Source organism: Gekko japonicus, unplaced genomic scaffold (assembly GCF_001447785.1).
Source record: "Gekko japonicus isolate JY-2015 unplaced genomic scaffold, Gekko_japonicus_V1.1 scaffold619, whole genome shotgun sequence".
Lineage (NCBI taxonomy): Eukaryota > Metazoa > Chordata > Lepidosauria > Squamata > Gekkonidae > Gekko > Gekko japonicus.
The window spans coordinates 209,226-233,410 of record NW_015170293.1 but is presented as its reverse complement, the minus strand read 5'-3'; the positions used below and the strand labels follow the sequence as shown (position 1 = coordinate 233,410).

The 24,185-nt window shown below is 40.8% G+C and overlaps 1 protein-coding gene across 1 annotated transcript in view; it reads right to left on the bottom strand.

Annotated features, from left to right (window-relative positions):
* Positions 1-2,271: 2,271 nt before the first annotated feature.
* The window catches only part of INHBA (inhibin beta A), a 23,612-nt gene continuing 1,698 nt past the window's right edge, over positions 2,272-24,185 (bottom strand). The window contains exon 2 of the mRNA XM_015417906.1: positions 2,272-5,270. Coding sequence (XP_015273392.1) covers positions 4,390-5,270 — 881 coding nt within the window. The 3' untranslated portion in view covers positions 2,272-4,389. The remainder of the gene's footprint in view (positions 5,271-24,185) is intronic.

The window sequence follows — 24,185 nt, the reverse complement described above, 5'->3', positions numbered from 1 at the left end:
ATATGTATATCATAAAGTTGTCCACCACATCTAAACTTTTATTTTTCCCATTCATTTGAGAAATATTGTTCTCTTATGATTAGGGTGAACAGCCTGAACACCATAGAGGCCTATCTTCCAAGTACAGTGGATATCTATGGTAGATGGATGGATTTATTGTCTTCAACTGGAGCAGAATTGGGTTTTTCCCAATGTCTTTTTAGCAAAACTAATATAAATATGGCTTTTGCTAGCATGAAGTTGCCAATGCTGTTGTCCAACAATGAAACAGTAACAAGCAAGTGATTAACTAGAAAAGGGAATGTTCATTAGTACTAGGTGTGGCATTGCTTATGGATATTATTGTGAACTGCTTCTATAATATTTCAACCTTCTCTTATTTAGCCTCACAATGCCATTGTGAGGTAGTTAGACTGAGGGACAGTGACTTGCCCAAGGCAAGCTGGGTAGGAATTTGAACCTGGGTTTCTGGCACACAACCCCAACACTCCAGCTATTGCACCACACTAGTCAATATCTCCAGCCTCTTTTCCCCTGGTCTAGATTACTTTCCATTCCAACTTTTGTTTTCTTGAAGTGAACAGCCACTGGTACATACAGAACTGTGTAGCTGCATTAAAGACATTGGAACAATTCACATAAGAAAACATTGTGAATCCTATTAGGATACCAGGTCTATTTTTGAGCTGCATAGAATAAAAAATTCTACCAGATGTGGCTTCTTCTATCACTTCAGCACACTGATGAGGAAAATCTCTGGTGAAATATTATTACCTTGAAGGTACTCTTGTAGTTTTGATCTGACAATCTGGAATACTATATATACAAATGATAGTCCAGATCAAACCTAACAAAGTAACTGGAGCGATTCTGTTGGTTTACATATACACTCAGTCACCTTAGTTCCTTTGCCCTCTAAAATCCCACTTCAGAAAGTCAAGAACAAATTTCAGAAGGACAGCCTTTGCACACATTTGATAAGAATGCCTGCATATCTTCTTGATCAATTAAAAAAATCTGTCAATAATTTAATTCTGAAAGCCTTGATATTTAATGGAATACATTTTATGTAATCCCATTACAACAACAATTCTAACAATTTTTTTCTTTTTTTAAGTTGTAAAAAAAGTGTAGTATAAAAAACCCCTCTACACAAATGTATAAACAATTAGCTCTACTACACAGGCTGAATACTGTAGAATAAATTAGATTTAGCTATAAGCTTTGATATTTACTTAACAAAGGAACATACTATTTCCCCTTCTTTCCCCTCTTTATTTCATATTATGTTTAATACATACAAGCACATACATGTGTTTGCATGCACCAGATACCACACTCTGACCCAGAATAAAGGGGAACCACAAAGAGCACCACAAAGCTGCATGCTTGTTGCATTCATGGACCCCTCCCCACTGCCTTGCTTTTTCCTCTCCTGCACCTAACAGAAGACTGGTGCTTTTTGGACCGATCATCCCTTGTTCATGTTGACAAGTGAGTACTACCTGGGAATTCAACATGCTCAATGCAGGGTTCCCAAGTGCCCTCCCTGCCACAAACACATACACCAACCCTGCAGGCTTTTGAGCTGGCAGTGTAGCCAATTTGTGGACAGAAACAAGTTTCTGAACAGAAATTGTCTTCTTTGGATCATGGTGGCTGAATTTTGGCTGACAACAAAGGCGCCCCGACTGTGCTTCTTTATCACCCTTCTTGCCCTCCAGGTGCTAACATACTATCTTCGTCAAGATGGGGCTAACCTGTGAATTTAATTATTTTGCCTATTGCCAGAAGTCAAAAACTCCCCTTCAACTGATAATATAATAGAAAGCTACTACAAAGCTTTATTTGTGTAAGTAGAACTTAATAGTTATCTAAAACAAGCTGAATGTTTTACTTACAATAGAGTGGATCCAGCCAACTGGCTCCTTTATTTGGAGGAAGGCTCCTTAGATTGAAGGGAGGTTTAAACTTTGCTGAGAACATGGCTGGATCCACTCCAATCTTGCGTATGAAAGTAAACCTTTGTTTCATTTGGTAAAATCTTAGCTACTGCTGAGGTCAATTTGAGTTGAGCTCTTAACAACATGGATTTCAGGAGTTCACCAAGAGTTAATCATCACCAAGAGGGAAAATTCTGTTTTCATCCTCTTTCAACAGTGGCAATAACTTTTTCACTTTTAGAGTTCTCTTTTTAATGACAATTTTGGCCATGTGTTGGAGCCAAAGTGAGTTGAGTGAAAATGCATAAGCACCACTGATTATGTGCATTCACATAAAAGACTGGAGAACACCTCCACACTGACAACCTAAAGAGGGCATTTTGTTGCTCAGTCAATATGGGCAACAACAGATATCACAGAATGTGAATACATTAGAGATGTTTGGTATGTTGTACAATTTGCATTAGCCTCCATGTCAATGTTGTACAATGCCCAGGCAATGTGCATAAGTCCTTGATTGAGAATACATACATTGTCTTATCAATGTGCACTGTATCCAATTGACCTTGTTCACGTATTCATATTCTCCGATGTTGTTTGAAAGCTATGCATGTTGATTGGGCAGTGTGTTCATGTTGACAAGTTGCATCCATTCTCTACACCTTCACCACCTTCACATGAATGGGCGCAATCTCTGGTGGTTATGCACATTGGTCATTCAACTCACATTATCCACACTATACATATATTTAAGTGCCACAAAAGTTTCTGGATATTGCAGCAGTGAAGAATACAGGGCTGGAGAATGGTGCAAAGCTGGATTTCACTTAGAACTTTCTACATTTATGCTGGAGATTTTATTCCTTTCATATAGAGTGGTATGATTTAAAATAAGTTTCCTTCACTGGGAAAAAAGCATTTAATATACTGTGCTTGGCACACAAACATTCATTGTTTTTAAGAACATTAAAAGTGTAGCCCGAAGTGCTTAAACTGTATATATACATACATATACAAATATAGATTCCCCCTTACAAAAAGTTGTTTTCCAACAGTGTACAGCTGCTGTACATACGAAGGATTCACAACTGAACTACTGGTGGGCCTGAAACAGAATCTTGATTCAAAACACTCTGATAGAGTGTTTGAAATGCATGGCCAAATCTGTAATTCTGTTTTGCGTTCAGGGCACTAAACAAGTTTAAACCATCGACAAGATCCTAAATGCAGCCAGCCTTGCTGATAACCCTTTAAGCCAGATCCTAACCTATGAATGACACTAGCTAAAAACAGATTGTTTAGAGGCTCACATAAGTGTCTTTGGTGTACACATCTATTCTTTTAAAGGTATAAAATAATAAAAATTATAATAAAAATAAGTATTTTTGTGTGCTGTAGCAGTTCTTGTATAGCTCACAATAAGTGCAGCCTTTGATTCCCTTCCACCCCAACCACATTCCCTCCCCCCCCAAAATACTTGTTAAATAAGGATTAGACAGATTGAACATTATTGTAGTGCAAATAGTAAACAATTTAAATTTTTTTCTCTTTTTTTCTCTTTTTTACAAAATATAGAAATGTTTGGCTCCAGTAGCTGGACAAACATGTTCCTTTCAAGTATCTCGCACTGAAGAAAAAAAAAATTAAACATGATACTTCCATTTTTTTTAAGTCTGGGTATTTTTTTTTTCTTTCTCTCTCTCAGGTAAACAGTTTCAAACCAACTTGGTTGCATAGTTCTAATGTCATAAGCACCTTTACGAAATGTAACTTTGTATTTTCTTTCATTCTCTTTCTTTCTTTATATTTTAAAACTTTTTTTGCAAAAATAGTGCAGAAGATAAAAGGTGTGTACACCTGCGTATTATTGTCCCCATTACCAATATATATACACAAGTGTGTTCAATCTGTGCACATGCCATAAGAAACCTGCACGCACACACATGCGCACACTCACTGCGTCCTTGGTAAACTGATGGGAGATAAGTGCCAGTGAATGAAGCATTCATACACATGGCTTTTCTAGGAATATTAATACCATTTTGGACTTGGCATCCAAATTGCTGCGATTTAGGCAAACTGTCAGGGCTTGAATGCATAGGTAACATAAGGAGGGAAAGCATACCTTCCCTTGTTGCTGATTAAGTGTGAAAATACTATGTAATAAAATATGGATCGTATAAGAGAAAATGCCCTTGCCCACACCATTTGAATGTTTCTCATCCAAGCCCTGGTGAATGATACCATTCTTCTTTCCTTTGTCTCTCTAAGTTATTAAAAGAAAAACATTGGATGCTATTTTAGAAATGTAATTGTTTTTTCTGGAAATGTGGAGCCCACTGGGTCTTTCCTGTTTCCTGTTCTATTTTGAATTGTCTTGTTGAAACTGGTAGAGAGTCAGCCCCGAGCATATATGCAGGTGAGGGTGCGCAGTATGCGTGCGTGCCTATGAGCACCCACATTCTTCCACAATCATGTTCTGGATGTCCTTTTTGATGATGTTCTGCCCATCGTCATAATACAGCATAGACATGGGCCGTAGCTTGGTCGGTACACAACATGACTTGAGGTTGGAGATTGGACTGTGGCCTCTCATGCGGTAGTGGTTGATAACAGTGGAGTGGAAAGAAAGGGTTGAACCAGATGTACCTGCAATATGGGTGGGGCAGTCTCCTTCACAGTAGTTGGCATGGTAGCCTGGCGGGGCAATGATCCAGTCGTTCCAGCCAATGTCTTTGAAGCTGACGTAGAAGTGTTTCTTGCAGCAGATATTGACTTTGCCATCGCACTCAAGACCCCTCCTCCTCCGTCTGTGCTGGCGATCTTCTGAATGTCTGGCTAGCATCATCAGGAAGGGCCTATGTGATTGCTCCTTCTCCTCTTCTCCTGTATTTTCACCACCTTCCTTCTCCTTCCCTTCTACATCTTCTTCCTTTTTTTTCCTCTTACCCAGCAGTACCAAGCTGGCTCCAGTTTCTTGACACTGATCACAAGCAATCCGCACATCCAGGGAATTCTTTCCCTGATCCAGAAGGCGCTGAACAGTGCTAGAAACTGGGAAGATGTGCCAGGTACTTTTGCGAGTGTCTACTGCCTTTTCAGAGATAAGCATTTCACCCTTCTCTCCCCTCAGCCCTCCATCTTCTTCCATTCCTTGGGAATTGCGCTTTGATACTTTCTGCTGCTGATATAGCCGGATGGTCACTTTTGTCCTACTCCTGTTGGCTTTAGAGACTTTTAGGAAGAGCCACACATCAGCTTGGGCCACCACTGATAGTTCACTGCCTTCCTTTGAAATTTCAAAATGCAGCATTTTCTTGGCGGGACCTATAGTTTTTTTAAAAAGAAAATCAAAAATATGAGAAAAATCAATTAGCAGAGGTGCAGAGCATGTTATTCTGAAATGTACATGACACTATGCAAAGACTAAGTTATAACAACAGATTCTTGACCATGATTTCTTTGCTACCATTGGTGGTAACCAGTTTAAATGAGACACTGGGCACAGTGAAAATGCTTTACAGTGCCAAATTCCACATGGCCTGGAATCATCTTTAAAGGCTTTAAATTCATTTTCACGAACAGTATTTGCATGCCACCCTTTTCTAAGTCACAGGGAAACTGGCTGATGTACAATTTTTTTAAAATTCAAAACTGCTCTCACTTTTACAGTATAAAATATCAACCTTGTTATGACAACCACTGTGAGCATGGTCTGAAGGACAACAAGCAAACAATTGTTTTCCATAGCTACCAGAGGAAAGATAATCATCTGCAAACACACTGTGTGAGGGCCAATGTTTCTCTTCTCTAAATGGTGATGGGAAACAACTGTATTCATGACCACTGGGATGAAAGAGCTGGGATAGGCAGTCAATTCTAAAAGCTAATTGTGTGTGTTTAATTTCCTGTTTGCAGCCTAGTTTGTCCAAGAAACATGAAAATGGGTGTGTTTTCAGAATGTCTTCTGATCTTTGTTGAGAGCCAAAGCATAAATGAATGAAAGAATGCATTTCTGTTTTAATTATCACATATTTAAAACGGTATCAGAGACGAAGCAGGAAACAATTGTTCATCATGTCTTAGTCTGGTGATGTTGGGGCATGAGCATAGAGTTGAATGGTACTATCTGTCCCACCCATTTTGGGCACACGACCTCTAAGAGAAGACTAGATTTTTAATGTAACCTGTATCTGGGGTACATATTAGGGGATATATATCTATATCTGTCTGTCTGTCAAGTCTGTCTGTAAAGCTATAGCTATGCTTTCATAGACTCCACAACTCAAACAAATACACAAACCAGAAATCACACAACATGTAGCAAAACCTGACCAAGGATAGCAAGCGATCTAGGTTGCTTGCTATTGCAAGCCACCCCCCCTCCCCCCAGTCACCTGATAGATACCAGCAAGCACATCAGCTGCACTTTTGCCACTTCAGGCCCACCTCATCACTTGACTGGCAGTGACCTGGGTAGGAGCTTGGAGCAGAAAATATTCACCCCCCTTCAGGTTGTCCACAGCTGGTCCATAGTAAGACACTGACACCAATGCAGAACAAGCACCAAACATGCAAATGTTTATTAAAGCACTAAGTAATTCTACGAATATTTAACTGGATATTTTTAATGCAGGTACACTTTCTGACTGTTTCCTTTAGTTTTACTGTAATTATGGGAGGTAGCAATTCCTATGCTAGTTCTCCTCCCTAATCAGTTCAAATAGCCATTTTCCTTTATTCTATCCTCCACCCTGAACTAGCACTTTGCAGAGCTTTGCTTGCATTGCTCTGAAATCTTCCATCACGCCTGCTCTTCACCGATTTGTACTGTATCTTGAAGACACTAGCACAAATATGCAGTTATTTCCCTCTGATCAGTACTGTTCACTAAAGAATAAGGACACCAAAGTGTTGCACCTGGGAGAATGCATCTCTGTCTCAGTGGACAGTTTCCTGTTCCCTCTCGCTTCCTCTCAGTCCATCTTCCAGATCACAGTTTTTCCTCTTCCCACTCTGTGAGTGACTCAGTGACTGACTGGACCCTCTGCTCAGACTTACCCTGATTAAGCTCAAGATATTATTTCATTCTCTCTTCAACCAATTAAAACTCATTATTTCTAAGGCTTTCTCCTCTTATTGGTTCTAAAGTAAAGGGCAATAAAAGTGATAACACTGCCCACTAACTGACCAGTTATAAACAATCAGAAGTGAAACATTTTAAATCTTTTTGTCCATTGGCAACAAGTGAATAGGCATTAGTGCCACTACTTGGCAGTTTGCCCAGGGGTATAGGATGCCACCCTGGAATTACAGTTGATCTTCAGACTACAGAAATCAGTTCCCCTGACAAAACTGAAGACACTGCACCCCACCGAGGTCTCTGTCCTCCCCAGGCTCCATCCCCATATCTCCAGGGCTTTCCTGACCTAGATCTGGCCACCCTCCCCACCCTCCCCCAGTGGTGGCCAAGGGTGACGTGGCAACCCTACCAGTGGGGCCTATGAACTTTGTAGCTTTACCTCATTCACAGAAGTAAAATCACTTCACATTTACCTCATGACTCCACAGTGTCTTAATATTAAATATTACTGTTTTATATAGGACAATTATTTACACTCCTTGTGTATATAAATACTTGCTAACTTCTCACACAGGGTTTTAACTGTTTCTCCAGACCAAGGAAAGCACAAGAAACCATACCACCAGATGAGAAGGCTGCAACATGTTTCTTTGATTCAGAGATAGTAATAGTCTTTCTTAAGTCTTCATAAAGTCAGGGCCAGACTCAGAGCTATTTTGGGGCTGGAACGCACAGGAATGGAGTTCCAGCTGGCTTCAGAGTTGGCCACACCCACTACTGCCAAAACCTCTGCGTGCGTGGCTACAGAGGGAAGGCCTGGAGAGTGACCCTCCTGGCGACTCCGAGGTGGGCTGGCCAGGGGGGGCTCTGGAAGAATCAGGGAGGCATTTAAATGCCTCCCTGTGCCTTCCCCGGCCTGTCCAACGGCCAACTTGCCCGGGCTCCCCACAGCTGCGGGGCGCCTGGGCGAGCCAAGGGAAGGCAGTTTAAACTACCTTCCCTTCCCTTCAAGGGGGAGCAAGCCAAGGGAAGTCATGGGGGTGGCATAATATGCTAATGAGCTGTGTCGTCAGGGGTGTGGCCTAATAGGCTAATGAGTTTCTGCTGTTGGGTGTGGCCTATTATGCTAATGAGTTCCTGCTGGGCTTTCTTTTCTTTTCTTTTTTACAAAAAAAGCCCTAGCCAGACTGATCACTGAAAGACTGTTTGGAATCTTCAGATGGTATAGACTCAGGTAACCTAAGGCTTGTTGAGCTCACTCCCCAAATCTTTGTTGTACTGGTACGCCAGCATTTCCTGTGGTACCCCATTAATTTCCAGGTACTGGTTTTAAACTGTATGTCTAGGACCTCTGCCTCTATGTTATATTTCAATTACTTCTAATTATTATATCTATGTACTAAGTTAAGATAACAAAAACAGAGCAGCATTCTCAGTATTAATGAAACCTTCGATCATTAGCCATAGCTAATATATTGTCATCAGCTATAGACAAATATTAGGAATGAGTTCTTTTTCAATTCAGTGTAGCATTTTAGTATGCTTTTAGGTAATCTTATTTCTAACCAGTATTTCCTATGTGTGTGTGTGTGTGTGTGTTTAATATTGTAACCTGGTGTAAGGTTATAAGGCAAATATTTTACAAATAAATAAAATATAATATGAATCAAAGGGAGACAGGTATAGTTCAAATATTATGAGCACAATCCACCAGAAAATAGTCCTATGCAAATCCCATTGAAAGAATGAATGAGAGTTGTTCACAATGTTCCTATACTACTCCAGTTAATTATTCTGTGCCTTGCACGTAGGAATATTCCTGTGCATTCTACCCTAGGGAAATCTTTCATACTTTAAGGATTACTCTGTAGTGGAATTCAGATAATAATTTCTCTTGGCAGTTTTTAAGGAAATGTAGAGTGGGCATTTGCTCAAGATACTTTTGCAATTGGGCATTCCATCTAATTAACTGAGGCAGTTGGATTTGTTAACCTATGGAGTTTTGGGTTTTGTTTTTAAACTTCTTATTAATCTATATGCAGTGGCTAGTGATTAAATCACTGGGTTGCATCCTATCATTCTGCTCAGGTAAGAACTACCTTTGGAGGCAGAAGTTCAGGGGTTACATTTATTAATGTTAACAGAACATTGATTCTGAACATAATAACACCCAGAAAAACATATAAACCTGTTAATCATAGTAAATATTCTGGTGTAGCTTCTTGATATTTAAATTAATAACACGTTATATAAATTAATAGCACTTCTTTCACATAAAATGAGCATCTACAAATAGTTTAAATTTGAAAATTTTAGATATTTTAAATTCAGAATTAAAATTTGCAGTATGGAGAGCTTTTACCTCAAAACTTGAATGTTTTGAACTTTTTCTTTTTTTCTTTAATTTTTTTTTACAGTTTACAAATTATGAACAACTAGGGAAAAGGCCCATTGTGGAAATAAATACAACGGCCTCTAGAAAGAGACTCTGGGCGGGTGCCCCGGCCTTGGACACTCAGTGTCAATTTGCTGTGGCGACCTCAGCAGGGTATAATGACACTGAGTCCACCATTTTCTCCAGAGGGACTGATCTCTGCTACCTAAAGAACAGTTGTCATTTTGAGTGATCTCCAGCCCTCACCTGGAGATTGGCAATGATGGTTCCACAGAAATGAATGGTTGTTTTGGAGGGTGGAGTCTATGGCTTTGTACCTGTCTGAGGTCCCACGCCTCCTGAAACCTCACCCTCTCCAGGCTCCATCCCTCACATATCCAGGAATTTCCCACCTGGAGTTGGCAACTCTATCTCCTTCCCAGCCAATCATCAACCTACCCTTATTTTCCCCTCACTCTTCAGCTTTTCACCCCCCACACACCTGCAGCCTCTCCCGTGCTCTGAAGCCGTGACTGCTACGTCACACTGGCTGTCATACGGGGGCCACCTCAGCAGCATATAAGGATACAGAGCCCACCATTTTCTCCAGGGGAACTGATCTCTGCCATCTGGAAAGCAGTTGTAATTCTGAGTGATCTCCAGCCCTCACCTGGAGATTGGACACATTTTACCTCAGAACAGCAAAACTGTTTAGAATGTTAGAGGCAAAAGCCGATCAAGTCGCATATGCAAATGACCTCTGTATTCCGAGGCAGAGGCCAATGAGGCTGCATATGCAAATAACCTCTGTGTTCTGACTGGCTATGGGGGGGAGAGGATTAGCAAAATGTTTAGAATGTTGGAGGCAGGACTCAGGCAAAGCAGCCAGTGGATAGGGAGACCCTCTGAATGACAGATCAGAGAGCGAACTGATTTTGGAGTTTGTGGAATATTCTAGAGAAGTGCCACCACCATTCGGCTTTTATTTATAAGGGAGATAACCAAATCCAAACCAAAATCTGACATGTATATTTCAGACATTAAAACAAACCTATAATCACTTTTAAATTTAAACTATTACAACAAACTAAAAATATATCATTTCTGGATACAGAGGATTGTTAAGAATAATATTGTTTGCAGCCATGTACTTAATTAAAGGAAACCATACAGCTACTACTTTTTATTGTAGGTCTCTGTAGGAAGGTTCGAGGTTTGACAAGGTAATTTATTCAAAATAAAAAATTCCCAGATTTTGGATGGTGTGAACTTTTTCAACCTCTTGATTAATTTCATTTGGTTAGGCTTCAAATATGAAAACTCGTAAATTTCCATATGCTACCATAAACTACCATTGCTCATTGTCTATGAAATAATGTTAGCTTTTAAAAAATACGCTGGCATGACAACTATCAAATATTAACCTTCACACACAGTGGCTTTCAGGGCATCCTGGATGGTCATGCACATTCTCCATTTAACTTAGTCCTAGGTTCCTTGGAAGCTTATCAAGACCCCTCAATGAGACAATCAGTACTGGTGGACAAAAGAAAGCCTGCCAGCCACTACAGGCCTCCTTTGGCAGTGCCACACAGAATGTTAGATGTATTATAGGTGAAACCCAGCAGTCCATTTGAATGGGGTTTACATCTTAGGACATGCCCCAGCATCTTGAGGTTCTGTAGCAGGTGCTTTGGAAAGTCAGTGTGGAAAACATTCCCTAATGGCAGAAATTTTGACAACCTCTACTATATGCATTAGCTATCAGCACTGGGATGTGAATATCTAAATACTGTTTACATATCAGTTATTGAATGTCGTCAAATATCAAGTCTCAGATATGGGATTGAAATCAAATATAGAAATAAAATATATAGAATATTTAGCAAATCTGTGAGCACTCAGAGAGCATCTCCGTACTTTCTGGCATTAAATTTCTCAAATGAGAATTTTAAGGAACAAATTTATTTCAGCCCTGGATAAAACTTCTCTCACATGTTACTTTTAGCTCAGAAGTAGCCCTAAATCCCCTTGAAACTTTCCCCAGACAGTCCATTGAGTGACTAGCACGTTCCCCACAGGATTACCTCAGGGTAGGATAACAGTACCATTCTCTGATGCTGTGATGCAGTGTAGTAAGATCTGACTGCTGACCTCTCATCTGCAGAAAGTACCATTAACTTCAGATCACAGAAGGCAGTCTGATGTCTCACGCATGTTTACTATCCCAGCCACAAATTTCTCTTGCCACAAATTTCTCTTGCCAGTCAGAGAAGTGGACTGTTGTGCAATGGAGCTAGATTTTGGTTATTGGAACTAATTCATATGAACCAACACCAACTGCAGAGTCTGCCCTTAATTTAACATGCTGTGTCCATCATTACTGCAGCAATGGGAACTCTTCTTAAAAATTAGCATATTTATTAGATGATTCTCTGGCCTAGGTATATAAACTTGCAACCGATCTTGTTGTCATCATCACTGATGATTATCATGAGAGCAGCCAGCATGGTGTGACGCTTAGAGAGTCAGACTAGGATAAGAGACCCACCATTCGAATCCCTGCTCTGCCATGGAAGCTTACAGGGTGCCCATGGGCCAATCACTCTCTCTCGGCCTAACCTACCTCAGAGGGATGTTGTGAGGATAAAATGGAGAAGGGAAGAATATTGTAAGCCACGTTGGGTCCCTGCTGGGGACAAAAGCAGGGTATAAATCAAGTAAATAAAATAATTAAAAGAAATGATCATGATAATTAGAAGGGAATTGTTTTTATAGAGACTTTAGCTCTCTGGCAATAATTTTACCTCGAACAGTAACTTTACATTCTTATTAAAAGGAAAATTATGGGAAAAGATAGCTATAAAGACTCAGAAGGGCTGTTCTGTGGCGTGAACTGTAGAACATGAAGAAAATGAAATGTGAATGAATTAGGCTCACAGGCTCAATTCTGAATATGGTATGAAGGATTGATGTTGTGCAGTGGGGTTCTCCTTTCTTCTCCCCTCTTGCTCACTGCTTCGTCTTTTTTTAGTTTTCTGTTGAAGTGTAGTATGTGATAGAAGTTTTATTTAGATCTTCTAACCATAGTTTGCTGTGATTAGCGCTTTCCCTTCCAGTTCAAATGTATGGTTTGAAATCAGACATCATAACAAACTGTGGTTAGGACAAAGCAGAAATTTGAAAGGGAGGCTACGTGTAAGTAGGAAAGGGTGGAGACTCTTCAAAACTATGGCTTGGAGAATCCTCGGGTTTTTTGACTTTTTAAAATGGAAGTGTTCCTTATTGGTATTATATTTGTTGGAACACTGTTGGGTGTTTTTTTTTTTTAAGAAGAGGGAAAATCACACTAAGTGGAATGCCATCCACCTCTAGACCTGAATGCTGTGACATGATTCAGAAGGAGCATAGGCTTGACTTCAAAACCAAATATCCCATAATCACTGCATAATGCTCAAAATTAAACAAGTGTTTCCAACATTTTAAAAATGCACGGCCCAAGAATAAAAATTGAGGAAAGGTGACGCTGTAGAAAAAAAGGGGAATGAGAACAAACATATATTTTGATAAACTTTAAAAAGAGGAAATCTTTTCAAATCACTTATCTTGCTTACTAAAGTAAAGTAACGCTTTCCATTAAATAATTAGTAGATGTTTTCTTGTGTTTGGTCTTGCGTGCATTTGACACCTCCCTCTTAGAAGAGTCATGCAACCTCATTTCAGTCACCCAGTGTCAGAAGTAGACTGCCCTGACCTGGCTGGCCCCAGGTAGCCTGACCTTGTCCCATCTCAGAAGTTAAGCACGGTTGGCCTTGGTTAGCACTTGGATGGGAGACCACCAGGGAAGGCCAGTGTTGCTACACAGAGGTAGTCAATGGCAAATCTTGTCTTGAAAACCCTACAGCGTTGACATAAGTCAGTTGTGACTTGATGGCATTTTATACACATACACAAGAAGTAGACTAAATATCTAATAGCCTACTAGGTCATATGGGGTATTTTCAGAAATAATCAGCTTCTCTTTAATTCCCTCAAATGTACTGACTCCCTAACTTTAACACAGTGCATGTCACTTATTCCTAAATGGTTTGCCATAAAAAGCTCTTCACAGTGCACATACAGTGCAATCCTGTGGAGATTTACTGCATTGTAAACTCACTGGAATTAATGGGCTTAGACTGGAGTAAGCCTGCATAAGATTGCAACAGTAAAATGGTGAGCTCATTCCCCATTTAGGTGGCCACCTCCAGGAGAGAGAGATAACCTGAATCAAGGTCAATGCCTACAAGAGTGGACTAGGAAGTAAATATGGCCCATTTGTTGCACCAAAAATGGTGCAAGCCAAACTGAATGGCCTCTTTGATGCTACAAGCCAATACTTCAGGGGTCACTCAACTCAGTGGTGCAAACAATGGTGAATATTAGCTCACCCATAGGCTATGATGGTCTGAGGTCACAACAAGGCTGCAGTCACACACACTATTTAGCATGTGTGACCACAGAGCAATTGTCTTTTTCCCATACCGCTGCTAGTTTTCAGGAGGAAGCAACAATTGGTGCATTGACACACACTACCATTACTGAAATTCTGAGATACATGGCCCCTGAGATTCTGACAGAGTTGCTAGAGCTTGGTTCTGAAAAAAAGCAGGCTGACTGCAGATTGGGCCCAGTGGAGGCTGGGATACTCCACCAGGCATGCATAACTTGTATTGCACTGTATAAAGGGGCCGGGTATGTGGCTGAGGATTCATAGACCAACTGCTTACTCCCAGAAGGAGAGTATGGGCAGCAGGCAGAAGAATGGCAGGAGCACACTGCTTAGTGAACCTGTTCCCCTTCTGGCTGAGGCCATAAAATGAATGGCCAGAACAGAAGCCTTGAGGGTAGGCTATATGGACTGGGCAACAGTCACTGAAACCACTCATCACCCGTATGTTTTAATAGGGCTATGACTGAGGGCCAAGTAGTATATGGTAGCTGTGATTTGGAGGTCACTTTCAGTTGCTCCATGTGATACTTATCATAATGTGGGGTTTTTTGTGGCAAGGAAAATCCCACTGCCTGCCATAAGTCAAGAAGAGCATGAGTACTGCCCATTGCCATCCAATTTCAGAATTGTAATTTGTCTCTTAAGAACAGAATATGCTTTTAAGAAAGGAACAACTGGAGCAAAACCTGAGGTCATATCTGCTTTTTATGAAGTTCCTCTTTGGAATAAAAAAGTAAATTTTAAATTCTCAACCAGGCGTCAAATCTTTCAGTCAAAAAGTCAGACAGCTAACAGTGTGGTTTCGCTTCTGAGAAAACCTGAAAATGATATCACACGTCTCTAACAATTGGCCCAAACTCTGTGGTTTTACACAAAGCAATGGAGTGGATAAGAGCAGTGGAATCTAATCTGGAAAACCAGGTTTAATTCCCCATTCCTCCACATGAAGCCTGCTTGGTGACCTCGGGCCAGTCACCATTCTCTCAGAAGAACCCTCTCAGCTCCACCTACCTTACAAAGGTGAGTGTTATGGGGAGAGAACTGTTGTGGGGAGAGGAAGGCAATTGTAAGCAGCTTTGAGACTCCTTAGGGTAAAGAAAAGCAGAGAATAAAAACCAACTCTTCTTCTTCCTCATCACTCTGGGCAATTCCTAGAGAGGACTGATGCCACTTCTGGAGAAAAACAAGATGTGGTATCAATCCTCCCTAGGAACTGCTGAAAACTCTATTGTTTTACCATAGAGTTTCAGTCAATTCCTAGAAAGGCATGACACTACGTCCAAGTTTTTCCAGAAGCGACGTCACACAAGACAGTGGCCATTTTCTATTTGATTTTTCTCCTGCTTCCACTCTGAGCAGTGGCTGGAAACGCCAGTGCAGGGTGCCCTGACTCCATTGAGAGGCTGGCAACCTTATATTGGGCTTCTCTCACTCCATATCTCCTATTAAAGCACCCATCCTTTAACTATAGCTCTCAGGTTGTCTGAAAATCCAGAGAAAGTTGGCGTCAGAAATGCAAACCTGAGTTTACCATAAAAAAATAAATAATTACAGCTGCTTATCATTGTCAACATATCCAGATGCAATTCAGTTTTTCTCTTCCCTGTATCCCAAGGGTATACAAGCTTGAATCAGCAAGGAGCTTTGTTCACACAGTCAAATATGTGGCAACAAATGAGCAACTGGCAATACTACTGTGTGGTTTTCTCTGTGTTCACAGAAAAGAGTGGCAGTGTAATCCTAAACACAGCCACACCCTTCTGAGCCCACTGACTTCAGAGTAACTCTTCTTAGAACAGTGTAATGCTTGTTAGCATTGCATTGTAAATGTGTCACAGAGCTGTACAGCCCAAAACATGGTTTAGTATGATTCATGTTCTCCATATTCTTTAATCCCCAGCTGTGGAAACTTTTTCATTCTTCATAATTTTTCTACAGAAGAAGAGAAGGCATAGATCAAGAATACCCGATGAATGTATTTAATTCCATTTCTGGACAGCTTGAGTCTGGGCCAGGTTTTCAAAGTAGTTCCCCATTTAGGTAAAGTCAATGTAGATCTGATTACTAAATGTCACTTAAAACAAATCACTAGTCCTATTGGCTCCTGTTCCATCTGAAACTTCTGATGGAAAGCATTGCTATACTTCTTTCATCTTCATTGTCAAATTCCTGGGTTTTGGTTTTTGTTTCCCCTCTCCTATGGAAAACATTATCCTCAGGTATGTTGTCCCTCTGAGTTTGGCTGTGTAAACTGTAGCACTACGAATGAGTATCTGATGAATGTAAAAATGCTAACCAGTTATAATTCCCCCAAACTGAATTAATTCCAATTTTTGCTACTAGCTTTCTTATTATATACGTGCATTAACTTTACCAGGAGAAAAACCATTCCATGTCAGAGACCCCAGCTACTTAAAATTTCCATTATTCAGGTCTGTTTAATTTTAAGTTGTTCTATTTTACACTGTAAGTGAATGGTTTTTTCTCATATAAGGCAAGCTGTTGATTTTACAGTAGCTTACTTTTTGACTATGTTTAGGTGTGTATATATAACATATGTAAATAGTGCAACTGCATTAAAAACTTGCTTCGCTTAGCTCATCATTTCGTTCCCCAGGAGGCAATGAAATAGATGTGACTAAAACATAATTTCTTATGATGCAAGAGAGGCTGTTATGAAATAACCGTTCAGAACTCTTGCCAAGGTCTGGCCTTTATAGATTTTAGCACATTACCAGTTCCTTACACACTACTTTTCTTGCCAGTGCTTTGCAAAGATGCCCTGATGGCACTATGTGTCTGCAATCCTAACGACACTTTCCTGAGAGTAAGCCCAATTGAGTAAAATGGAACTTTATTTCTGAGGAGACCTGCTTAGTGAAGGCTAGCCCTGACATCACAGGGTAAGTTTTTGCTACGCCATTATGGTGTTCCCAAGAACCATGCTTTATTTTTTGCTTTAGGAGTAAATTGAAGCCATGTTATAAGGGTCTTTTAGGTTGCCAGGTGTTTTATGCTTTTTGTTCTTATATGCTTTTATGTTCTGGGTTCCTATTGGTTGGATTTTTAATAGTCTGGTTTTATGTTTTTATGCTTTTGTTTTTGTTTGTGAGGCACCTCAAGCTGGTCTGTGAAGAGGAAGCATATTTTAAATAAATAAATTCACATATATAATAAAAGATGAAGATGCATACTCATGGTCACCTTTGGGGGGGGGAATCTGGCTCCTGTCTGTGCTGACCTTAGTTTCTTAGAAGAACAACTTTTGTTCTCCCCATCTCCTCTTCCATAAAATAATCAATTGTGACTATTGACATCTGGACCCCACTCCCATTGTCTTATAGTCTCACCCTTCAAATCTATTTCTTTGTTATTCTAGAGTGTGGTAAAGAGATAAAATACTAAGAACTGGTATATCACACACATATTCAAGATTGATATCCAACTCACCAACAACCTTTTTCATCTCCTTGGTTGGTTTGCTGCATATTGCCAGTACTTTATAAATTTTTGCTAGCAGACACAGCCACTTTACTTCTTTAGTACACCTGAAAACTCCTCTTCATTAGCTTATAGAATTATGAGGAAACACCAAATAGATGGCAGAGGCATATGGGGACCCAGATTCTAGGAATGACCAGCAGTAAATTGATTGCATCGTACAGACTTGCTACAAGACATGACATCCTCACAAGTTTGAGCTGCCCAGCTTGCACTTAAATATCCTCTTTTGCCATAAAATGGCTTAAAATATTCACCAGCAGCTGTCAAATGGAAAGGCTAAAAGAGGAACATAGCAAAATATCCTTGTTTTGAAAGACAGTCTGCGGTTTTGTTCCTCAAAACAATAGTTTGTGCCTTTATTTCTACTCGCAGATGCATAGTATGATCCACCTGCCCTGTTTTGTCCTGTCCCTGTCCCCGAAAGAATTTGCAATATGTAAGAGTTCTGTTAGTCTCTTGTTATTCTCTTGCTAGTCCAGCTACCTGAATATTCTAAATGTTGTTCCCAACTGGAAACCTGACCACTTCTCCTTGCCTTGTGAAAGGGAAACAGAAGCAAAGGTTTAAGCTGCAGCACATTTTAAGGAGACCACAGCAGGGAACCACCAGCTGCCGTAATGTTTAAGCTTATTGACTTCATTTATACAGTACTTTTCTCCTTAATGGGAACCCAAAGCAGTTTATGTTATTCTCCTGTCCTCATTTTATCCTCACAACAATCCTTCGAGGTAGGTCAGGCTGAGAGTGTGCAACCAGCTGAAGAGCATTCAACAAAGCTCCTACGGCAGAATGCATATTCGAACCTGGGTCTCCCAAATTGTCATCCATTGCACCATGCTGGCTTTCAGCATCAAAACAACAGCTTTGGGCTGTGGCTGTATTCTGCTGTTTACCTGGGAAGATGGTTAATTCATAGGATATTTCCTTTACTAGCAAGGTAGGGGGTTTTTTTTATCCCTAAGCAAAAAAAGGCACCTAAGTTTTGAAATTAATAAAATGGGATTTGTCGCAGCTAGCTTTTCATACCACTTTCAATGAGTGTGAATGGTTTTATCTGAGTTGAGGGGCTTTGCATCTTAGATACTGCACCACGTGCCTGTCATTTTAAATTCTAACACTCATCACGCAAAGTTTAGGGTCGCCAGGTCTTACCTGGCAGCTGGTGGGGGACTCCAGCCCAGGTTCCTGGAACTTCGCACGCTGTGCTGATGTCACCCAAAAGTGACATCATCACCACCAGGCGTGTCACGCAGTGGATGCTCTAGTATTTGGCCAAAAGCTCTATGGTCCCTCCATGATGATGTTACCTCCAGGTGACGTCATCATGCCGGGTACATCGGACATGATGGGGCTCTTCAGGGGTGGTGTTTCCCCGCCGGCCAGCTGGGTAGCAGCGGATTGGGGAACCTGAAAGCAGGGGAAAACCCCAGCGCCATTGGGGGGATGGCAACGCTGTGCAAAGTTGGATGGCAAGCATCAGCTTTTTGTTCACAGAGGATTTGAGCTTACTACAACCAGAAGGCGTTAAAATTACTTGCAAACAATTTGGATTCAGCTCCAATTTATTTATTTACAAATCGTTTAAATCATTTTCATCCTGCCTTTCACCCCTACGGGTGCTTTGGGTTGTTCTCTCCTCCATTTGATGCCCATAACCCTCCTGTGAATAAGCCGGGCTGAGAGTTGGGTCCAAGGTCACCTAGCACTCATGGCAGAGCAGGAGTCCAAATAGGGTTGCCAACCTCCAGGTAGTTGCAAACCAAAGAGAGAGATCACGGGATGGAGGTTGAGAAGAAGCAAACAACCGTGATGTGTTACACCAAAAAAAGTCTCCAAGGACTAGAAATTTCTTTTTCTAGGTAGGAGCTGGATACCATGAGATCCCATTACAACTGAGCTCCAGGCGACAGGGATCAGTTCGCCTGCAGAAAATGGACACTTTGGAAGGTGGACTCTGTGGCATTATATCCCAGTGAAGTCCCTCCCCTCCCCAAACCCTGCCCTCCTCAGGCGCCAATCCCCAAATCTCCAGTTATTTCCCAACCCTGGATTCAAGCTTTGGACTCCCAGTTCATAGTCTGACACTCTGACCTCTACACCACACTGGCTATATTACAATCTCATATAGTTCCCCAGGCCTTCATAAACACTCCTTTCCCCTGAAGATAAAGAAATGTGCATCTAGTAAATGAACGCTTATTAACTTTTCTATCCACACCATCTTCACAGAGAGACTGGGCTAACAGCGTTGCATCAATGGCCAAGCACATATCTCTGTGGGAGCATAAGCACTCGTAATTACACATCCGCTCGTGTATGTGTTTCTCACAAGTGGACAGTGAACCCCAGCCATGCCCTTGTGTCTTTGCTGTTTTCTCATGCTGCTCTTACTAATTTTCCCACTGTTTTCTGTAGCTGCCACTTCCTCACGCCTGTGTGTCATGCTGCTATCGTAAACAGTACCGTAGCAGCAGCGCTATTGGGGGAATTATTCTGATTGAAACTCTTATGCAATTCCTCAAGAGGAGAAGTCCCTTCAGGTTTTGCTGGACCAGGGCCATGAGGCCCCAAAGGCCAAGTGGAATAAACCTGTGATTCACAGAATGATTTGCCAAATGGGCCACAGAGGACAAACCATCGACCTGGCCTCAGATATAGGGTTGCCAGGTTCTCCCTTGGCCCCTGGCAGGGGATGGGGCAGGGCAGGGTTGACAGATCCAGGCTGGGAAACTCCTGGAGATTTTGGGATGGAGCCTGAGGAGGACCAGGACCTCAGTGGAGTACACTGCCATACCCTCCACCCTCCAAAGCACCCATATTCTCCAGGGGAACTGATTGATGTAGTCTGGAGATGAGCTGTAATTCCAGGGGATCCCCAGGTCTCACCTGGAGGCTGGCATCCCTATGAGTGTCACCCTGAGAATGCTCACCTAGCAGTGAGCAGGAGCCAGCATGGCAAATGGCATCACCAGGCATGGCTTGGCTTCATTCATGTCAGCAGCAATTAGACTTTTGGAAAGGGAGGAGGACAGAGCCCAGCCCAGGCCTTGCCCTTCTCCCCTCAAGGCTGCAGGCCACAGGTATGTCAGAATGTCCATCTTAGGCCTCTAGTCCGTACTGTAATTGCCCTTTGTCGTACACTCAGGATTCATGTGAACAGAGTGTTCCAACCAAGAGGTGCCTGACAACTGAAGGTGTGCTCTAGTAAAAACTGATCTGAAGGCAACGGTTTCCTAGTCTGTGTGTAGTGATCAGGTACATGCTAACGGTGAAGCAAAACCCGTATCATGAGTATCCCCAATTAAAAAAAAAAATATCTTGGCTTTTATAAGCTTCCCATGTATGCCCTCACTGTCCATGTATGCCCTCACTGGCATGCTCTTGTATGCACATATAACCTGACTCGAATGCACAAACATGCATCTTTTCATATGTACTTACATCATACTTGTACTCATAGCATTGCTCTACAGTACCCTCCCTTTCTAGTTTATATATTGTGGGGGGTTTTCTTTCCAGAATTAAAGGACAACACTTTCCAGTAAGCTTTTCAAATTATATTTAAAAGAACTGGTTTAATAAAGCAGTGAGTTGTTTTTTTAAAACTAAATTGGTATACACTTTAAATATTTTTGAAAGCTGGAAAATTAGGATAATTCTGTGAAAAGAAAAAAGGGTGGGGGGGAGCGCAAAAACTAAGCCTGGTCTACAAGCTGTAGATATTCTCAGGGCTGTTTAAAAACAAAAGGCATGCATGACCTTAATAAATGTCTAGTCTTTTAATGTCTAGTCTTCTAGGTCTATCAATAACTGTCTAGTCCTCTAGATCTAACAGCTTTTATCTTTTTTTGCCCCCTTTCCTCTTTGCCCTGCTTCTTGAAAACACATTATTTTTGCACTTGAGTTCACGACTCTGGTGGACTTCCACCAGTTATGCTAGTTGAAGGAAACAAGATGATCAGGGGAGCTGCAGATAACCACCATGATTTTTGTGTTTCAGAGCCAACTGGGTAAAAAAAGTTACTTGTAGCGAAGCTAACCTGCATGAAATGCAAGGGGAAAGCCTTTGGAGTGTGCCCTCTTGTGGCTATTTGCTTCTTTGTTAATTAATATGACAAGGCAAACAGAATTGAATAATTTTTTGAAGTAAAATTAATCATTCTCTTTACTTCCTTTCAATAAATCTGTTTCATTTAAAATGTGCATCTATTTTATTTGCTAGTAAGTCTTTCAAAGGAAGAAAAAATAAAAGCAAGACTGTAATCCTATACATGCTTACTCGAGAGAAAGTCCCACTGAAATCACTCATTTCAAAGCAGACTATTAGGATGTGGTTATAATTCAGATCACAAAGCATCAGTCACAGTTTCCACTAGTTCTTATGATTTCCTATCCATCCTAGTTATCAGAATGTCATTGCTACCTCCTCTTGTTCATTATTGACTGGCATTAGCAACTTTGTTGATCTGCCAATATTTCTGGGCAGACTCACCATTGTCCAAAAGGTCACAATTCAGTATCTATCTGTTGTTCCGCTGACTGATAGAAGTGGCTACTGGATCACTCCAATTAGCTAATAAGCTCTAAAAATGTTTTAAAAAACAGTGGCTAGAAAAAATTAGTTTATCATTAGCTGTCAACAGACTAACCAATTACTGGTTATTTTTTGCAAGGACCATTCCTTCGACCCTCTAAAGACCACTTAAGTGCAAGAGTTTTGGCAGATTTATGCTCACAGTGGAACTGATCTACATATGTTCCTTTGCATTACTAATAAAAGGTCATAAATAATTTTCCGTAATATTTTGTTAATGATATTATTGTGAATGTTGTAGCTATAATAGCATGTTAGAACACCATTTTCCCTGACACTGCAAATCTTTTATCCATATTTCAAGTTACGAATTTCACAAAACTCTGCATGGAATTCTAGCAGCACCTGCCAAAACTTTGCCTGATCTCTTGGGTCTCAGAACACCTGTACTCTGGGATGAATGAATCCAGTCTCCTTCCTCCCATTTTCTACACTATGTATCCTCTTGAACTGTGGAATTTAGTTTTTGATTCTCTCCTCTAACTTGCAGAGTCCAAACGTAGAGTAGCTCTCTGTACATACATGCTTGCCGTTTATCATATCTGTATTATACCGAAACTCCAGAAGAGTTTATCAATTATAAAAGGTGAAATACTTCTTGTTATGTTACTGAGCTGTATAATTTCTGAGAGTACTAAGACAGTGATATCGTATCTAGCTGCTCCTCTTGTAAGTAAAAAAGAGAGAGAAAGAGATGGCTTTGATTTTCCTCAGCATTCAGTTGACAAAACTTAACAGCGTGTTTCCATTCATTTTAACTGATTCTCTACTGCCGCCTTTTCGTATGGTGGTTGCTCAAAGTAACAGCAGTGTGAATATCATTCTGCTAGGGGAGAAAATATTTCCCAGCTCATACTGTTCTACTCAAGTAGAATTGGAACCTATCCTAGAATTGGTTTTGGCCATTCAGGATCTTTTTTAGTGGCTTCCCCCATAAACATAGGCAGAGTACTAGATAAAAGGATGCCAGTGCTACTTAAGAATCTAATGTTCACCTTTACCAAGTCAAAGAGGCTTCATATCATAGAAACAGTGTAAGACCTGTGACTGGAAGTCAGGAAAATGATTTTTGGGTGGGTAGCTATATTAGTCTGTTGCAGTAGAACAAAATTCGAGTCCAGTAGCATCTTAAAGACCAACAAAATTTACCAGGGTATAAGGTTTGTGAGTCAAAGTTCACATCATCAGGTAAAGTTTATACCCGGGGGGAGGATGTTGATCTTTAAGGTGCTACTAGACTTGAATTTTGTTCTAGGGAAAATATTACATGCCTAACTTTGTAGAATATTTTTATAGATTATTATAACCTCCCCCCTCCCAGGATTAATGCATCCAGAAACAGTGTTCAAAAGCAAATGTCCTCTGAGCAGATTCATGTCTAAGCTGAATAGTATTCCTTATCTGTTTAAAAAACATCATTTACCTTCAGAATCTCAGGTTTAGAAGAAATTGGCAGGGAGAAGGAGATGGCAGTGGAGGGGGGGGGAAACCCTGTTGTTTAGATCGGCCATATATTGTGGGGGGAGGGATTCAGAAAGGTTCAAAATGCATCATTGTGAAAGGAGAGGCCTAAATAAATTGTTGCACAGAGTGCTCTCCGGAAATCAGGAATAAGAGGAAATTAATATAGCTGTCAACATTGATGTTTCTACAATATGCAGTCTGAGGTTGATTGAATATTTGGTAACTGTAACATGGAGATATAAGTAAGTAGCAAGACTATTGGCCACTTTCCGGGCAATGGCACAGCTAATATTAATCATGTGACTGTGTAAGCCAATTGGAGTGAGAGTTCCAGTTTAAGAGTGTCACCTTTTAAGTGTGTCACAGTTGCCTTTGGAGCCTGGCTTAAGCAGAAACAGTACACACTGCTAGAACTCACACAGTGCCTAAACCACAGTTCACTCCATGTGTCTTTTCCCTCAGCTGAGAGAAAAATAAAGAGAGAGTATTGTGGTAAACTGGATGCAGTATCTGCCCATCAGATGGTCTGGCAATTCCTTCGCTCCTGAACGTTCATTCCTTAAATGAACAGAGCTGTGGGTACTTCTGGTGATTATAGGCACTAAGGCATCCAGCATATCCTTTGATATGGAGAGTGTGGGTTTATTTATTTATTTTGCTGGAATAATCCCTCCGTGAAACAGCTGACATGATAAGAGCTGCACTGACAAGGACATCTACCACTAGGACTT